The 5,970-nt window shown below is 41.9% G+C and overlaps 1 protein-coding gene across 1 annotated transcript; it reads right to left on the bottom strand.

Moving 5' to 3' along the window:
- Positions 1-3,696: 3,696 nt before the first annotated feature.
- On the bottom strand, positions 3,697-5,970 carry LOC306912621 (ras-related protein Rap-2a-like). Its single transcript, XM_079488985.1, has one exon. The coding sequence runs from the start codon at positions 5,646-5,648 to the stop codon at positions 5,100-5,102; it is 549 nt and encodes a 182-aa protein (XP_079345111.1). The 5' UTR covers positions 5,649-5,970; the 3' UTR covers positions 3,697-5,099.

The raw sequence follows: 5,970 nt of genomic DNA, 5'->3' as shown, positions 1-5,970 counted from the left end.
AGACACACAGATGAAACTTATTCATCCCCCCCCCCCCCATATCCACGTTTTCCTCTACAACACTACTTTTAAATAACTGATCTCTAAAATAGTGTGATCTTCGAGTTTGGACGACACATACAAAGAGTTATCGTTACTGTTGAGCAGAAACCATGTACTGTATGTCCACAACTGTTTACTTTTGCACAACACTGTTGTTATTATAAGTATAATAAAATATTATTTATTTATTTAAACAAATGACATATGGACATATTATGGAGATAGGTTTCTGACCATACAGTGATGATATGCTGCATATGCATTATGGCTATGTCATGGCTTCCTGTCAGGCCACTTCCCTGACCATGACCATGTAAAACCATCTATTATCTAGCTATGTCTCTATGTATAAGAGGAACAGTGTGTGTGTGGTGCAACACTTCACAGACCTGAGCAGAACTTACAAGCAAGACAGGAAGTATCCCTCTCTTCCACCCTTCCTTTCCTACAAAACGATAGAAAAACATCATGTTAACGAGCTGTTGTTAACACCACTTTACGCCATATTTAAAAAAAAAATCAAATACTGAGAATGTTCAAATATTTTCCAGAAATGTAGCCGATATTCAAGCTCAACGCGTCGCACTGCGACTGCAAGCTGGTAGATCTGCTATTTCTGGAAAAAAAACAAAGTCAAAACTTTTTCAAAAATATACATGCTCAAAATAGGGATGCCAGCGTAAAAGTGGTCAAGTACAGAGGCTTGGTAAACTGATTTTTTTTAAACAATTGTTATGGGTTATCGGAACATAAACATGGACCAATAATGTAATGACAGGGGGTTAAAGGGGTTAGAGATAATAGATGACAATGTCTTGGGTCAGCTGATTTGTATACGTACAGTATTGTACTGCTGCTACAGGTCAGAGAGTTCAGGATAGGTACAGTATTGTACTGCTGCTACAGGTCAGAGAGTTCAGGATAGGGAAGCAGCAGGGTTTTGCTACTACATAACATAGTACCAAATCCATTGTTCATTTGCCATCTTTCATCAATATATTTTACAGTTACCGATCATATTTCAATCTTGTGAACTTTAATATTGAAAATGAATATGAATCTTTGTCTGTCTCTCACTAAAACATTATTAATTTATTGGTAGTCATCCCTACTTGGCCCAAGAGACAGAGTTCCAAACATTTAATCCCTATCTGAGTGAATCAAACTTTCTATTGACATGTTTTCGGAGGTAATTCTATGATCACAGTGATTCCAATGCCGTTTCTTTGGTTTTGAACTACTTAAACACCAAATCTGATCAACTCGGAAATGGATTAAAAGTTGTGAACTCTTGAGACCTCCAGGAAATAATCAATCTCCAGGTCAGTCCAAACTCATAGGAAGAATGTCTCTTGATTACTTCAGAGGATTTAGAGATCAGAATGGCATGTGTGATAGCATTTTGCTGCTCAATAACTCCCCAATGCCAGTATTATAACCTTGTGACTCCTCTGAGATGCCATGATTCATCTCAGCATGATGATACTGATACTTTGCACTGGTGAAAGTGAATGGTCAACAATGCTCCTATCCTGCTTCTGACACAAACCATGCGCTGCAGTTGAGATTCCCTGTCTAAAAATGGAGATGCACATTTTGATGTAATGTAGTCTATATGGTTTGTGTAGGTTGGCTTGGTGGATATATAGAGCATGTCGTGACGCATTAGAGGGAATGTGTGAGCATTACGACGGGCTTCACTGCCATGCTGAATGCACATGCCAGATCACATGAGGGAGGCCCTCCAGGCATGGAAGCCATGTTAGATTCTTGGCCCGGTGGGACATTCTTGTCGGGGGACGAAGATGAATGTGTACAATATTCCTCTTACTCCTTAACCTTTGTTGACAATTCTTGCACCACTGAAGGAATGCACACACTTAGCTTGTGTTGCATCACCTTCAACTCCATGGTACCTGGTTCACTACGCGTCACTTACTATATCTTCACTATGCTGAAGTGATTTCTGCCAGAGACAATGGTGCTTAATTTGAACAGTAACACTGAGAACTAGCACATTGGCCCTTTTAAGTTGCTCTATAGACCTACATGTATCTTTAGTCTACATGAACCACATTGCCCCATCTAACAATTAAAACATACATTATCATTATGTGTTTATGTAAAAGCTCTCAACCTGTAATAACACAGGGGGTTGTTGAGAGATTTGTGGATTAAACCTAGGTCACAGTGCTCAACTTGTTAGGTAATATCTTGTTTTGAGTTGAGAATAATCAAAACTGATTAATCATAGGAAATATACAGTTGGGTGCCACTGATATTGTCCCTTATCATTTGACCCATTTAGGCCTGACCTCAAATTTTTAAAAAATCCTTCTAAATCCTCCAGTTTTCTGAAATAAATATTTTCACGATTTTTCAAAAATAGCAGACCTACAAGCTCATAGCGCGCCACTCGGTGGATCTGCTATTTTTCAATAGCTAAATTATAACATAGTTTAAAACACCAAAAGGGGTTCCCGCCCAAAATGGGTTAACTGTCCTTTTGCGCAGATCACGCAAACCTCAGCAAAAAGAAAAGGACAATATCGATGGCCTCCAACTGTACCGACAAAAAATGAGGCCCACTGATGTGCCTACTCTTTCTACAAGACATTAGCTGCAGGATGTGGGTGCACTGGGACTATAGCAGCTATAGTATAGCTAACCGTAAAGTGCATCACAACAATCTCTCTCCACTTGCAAGGGCAAAGACGTTATTTATTTATTAACCAGTAACACTTTGCATGAGCCATTACAGGCCTATCAAAGAACACTAGGTATGAGGGGAGGAAAAACAATAGTTATAATTGAAATAGAATATAAGTTCTTATTTTGGTGCACAATGCATTTGTTTAAACAGTGGTATTAAACAAATCCCAACATTGACCCTGATCATTGAGGTTGTCTGAGTCAGTAGTTAAATGTGTTTTTAAAACACTGAAATAGTTCCAAAAACTATCACACCACTCACTGCCTCTCTTTGAAGGGCCAGATAAGAACTTACTCCATTCTAATAGTATAGAGAGTATGTGTGTGACATCATCATCAAACCCGGAAATTATGCAGGAATGCCTACTGAGTGGCAAAAAACTACTTTCTGGCCTTGACAGCCCATACATCCAAAAAGAAAAGTCCTGTCTGATTGCATTAAACAACATTTAACAATGTTAAACTCACTTTGCCACTCGATGTGCCATTCACTTTAAGCATGCGCATACCCTCTATAAAGGGTAACCGCTCTTGATTTCAGAGTAACCGTTCAGATGGGTTGGATTTGGTAACCTGACCATGACTCTGTGTGGTTTGGGGACACTTCAGATAGCAGCCCATTGGCCAGGCTGAGGAACAGCTTACAAACAGCCGTCTGTGTTTGGCTGATTGAGCTGGGCTGCAGTCACAGAAAGCCCTCTCTGTCCTGCTTTCCACCGCCTTGAAAACATGTGGCGGGAAGAGGGGAAGCAACTGTCACCGTCCAAAACACACTTACTGGAAACCCTGCCCGCTACCCAAACAACTGCACTGAAAGCACTTTCTACTTGCTTGGCCAAATCATTTGACCTAGTAATAACACTCAAGTGGCATGGTCTGGCGCTACAATCATTATAGACAGTCAATGGCCTCCAAGTTGTATATATATATTATTTTTTTAACTCAGTGTTTAGTGTGGTGTTTATTACAATGTGACATTTGGATATAAAACACTGATATTCAATAACAGTGTTATTTCTTACATGTAGTCACCTAATACGCATTAAAACCAAACACACACAGTGTTTACATAAAATGCCTTTGTATTAAAAGTATTTTAAACCAGACAGGTGCATGATTGAGGGTTTTGTCAATGAACAAACTTACAGTTGGAGTCAAAATGTCACATTAAAAAAAAGAAAGAAATACAGACGACATGGCTTGCCATTCACTGAACAAAATGCTAACTGGTTTGAGATATAGTCCACTGTTCTTGGTGGACCGGACAGTACCACTAGAAAAGAGAAGGCCTGATTTGTACATGAAATCGTAAGACTACAAGCACAACTTCCTAACTGCAAGAGGGTAAAAAAATTAAGAGGCTCTTTCACGTTTTGACTATAAGTGAAAATAGATTGTTTAGTGAAAACTGCCAAGAAAAGTTCTGATTGCCATCATCACGCACTGCAGAAGAAATAGGGCTCGTCAGTTGGCACAGTCACAGGAGTTTTCTTAGGAAGGCACTTGACATGGGGCCCCGTCGTTCCCCATGCAGCGACAGCAATGCACTAAGGTCCTTGTTTGTGCATACTGAGGAGGAACGCCGTCAGCTAAGTGCAAGTTTTCTTAATAAATCAATTTCCACCAAAACAGAGATGGGGCGTAAATGTAAAGGTGCAACTCCACCACAGTCCATGGCTTTGAAACACACCGTATCTTTAGGTGGACCTACAGTAATAAGCCTCTTGGATTTCAGTTCCTCATTAAAACAACTTGTTGAGCAACCATACGGGGTTCCAGTGAACAATCCAAGGCTCGAGTGGTGGCTGATAAACTGAAGATATACGATGTAATGAAAGATACTTTTTCTCAGGTGTTTGGGGGTCCTTTCCATTTTAGCCTAAACAGATGATCCCTCAAAAGTGACCAATCCCTGTTCAGCCAAAGGAGTTGGCAAAATCCCACCTCTAACACAGATGGACCCACCCCGAAGAAGTGTAACAGTACAAACTCTACAATAAACAAAAACATCACAAGAAAATACGTGTCTCTCTTAGGTTTTACAATAAGACATTCCCATTGAGGCACATTTCCAGAGAAGTGTCATATACAAAGCTATTTAAAAAAAAATCTGAAACATTCAAGTACTTTGTCATGTAAACACTTTCCAGGCTATTTACATAATCGATTGTTGTTGGAGTCCATTTCTGTGTGCAATAAGACAACCATGATGTGGGGAAAGATGGGCATTACTCGCAAAAGCCAACGTTGCCCACAAAGACACCAATGACATGATGAGTTATCAACAGGTTATGGAAACGGGTTAAAGAAATTATGCTTTCATTCAGCCGCGCACACTGTTGCTTTTAGAGCACAACACATGAACAACACTGGCCGCCGCCACTGGGAACAGACGTATAGTTCATCTGTCTGACAATTTCTGCGAACAGTTCGTCGACCGATCCTTTATTTTTGGCAGAAGTTTCGATAAAGGGGCAATTCCACTCCTGGGCCAGCGCCTTCCCTTCCACGGCAGAGACCTCTCTCTCGCCTTCCAAGTCGACCTTGTTTCCGACCAGGATCATGGGCACTCGCTCGTATCTCTTCACGCGGATGATCTGGTCCCTCATGGGCTTGATGTCCTGGAAGCTCTGCTGGTTGACCAGACTGTAGACCAGGATAAAACCCTGGCCGTTCTTGATGTACAGGTCTCGCATGGAGGCGAACTGCTCGGTCCCCGCCGTGTCCAGGATCTCCAGAACCGACGGAGACGAGTCCACCTCGATTTCCTTCCTGTAGAAGTCCTCTATCGTGGGGTCGTATTTCTCAATGAACGATCCGGTCACGAACTGGACAGTCAATGCCGATTTTCCGACTCCGCCCGAACCCAAAACAACTACTTTATACTCCCTCATGGCTGTTGTTGAGCATCAAGCAGGCAGGCGCCTCCTTTGCACGGATCCTCCTCGCGATCCCACCCGCTGGCCGCCCCGATGTTTTCAAAGCAGGCAGGACGGGAAGGCGACAAGCCACGGCCGCCTCGGTTCAGCCTCAGCTTTCGACGGTGGTCTGCGGAGCCCCACGATCGCGATTCTGACAAGAATCCGCGTTCCTTGACATTAGCAACGTAAAAAGACGCACATTATTTTATATGCTGTATTGTGCAACGGTGTCGGAAAGCGTGACCACTTCTTGTTTCTTGCTTTGGCGTTTCCTGCCCACATTCTCAGTTCCGTT

This window comes from Electrona antarctica (assembly GCF_951216825.1).
Source record: "Electrona antarctica genome assembly, chromosome: 19".
NCBI classification, from domain to species: domain Eukaryota; kingdom Metazoa; phylum Chordata; class Actinopteri; order Myctophiformes; family Myctophidae; genus Electrona; species Electrona antarctica.
Note: the sequence above shows the minus strand (reverse complement) of the source record. Positions and strands in the feature narration are given on the sequence as shown.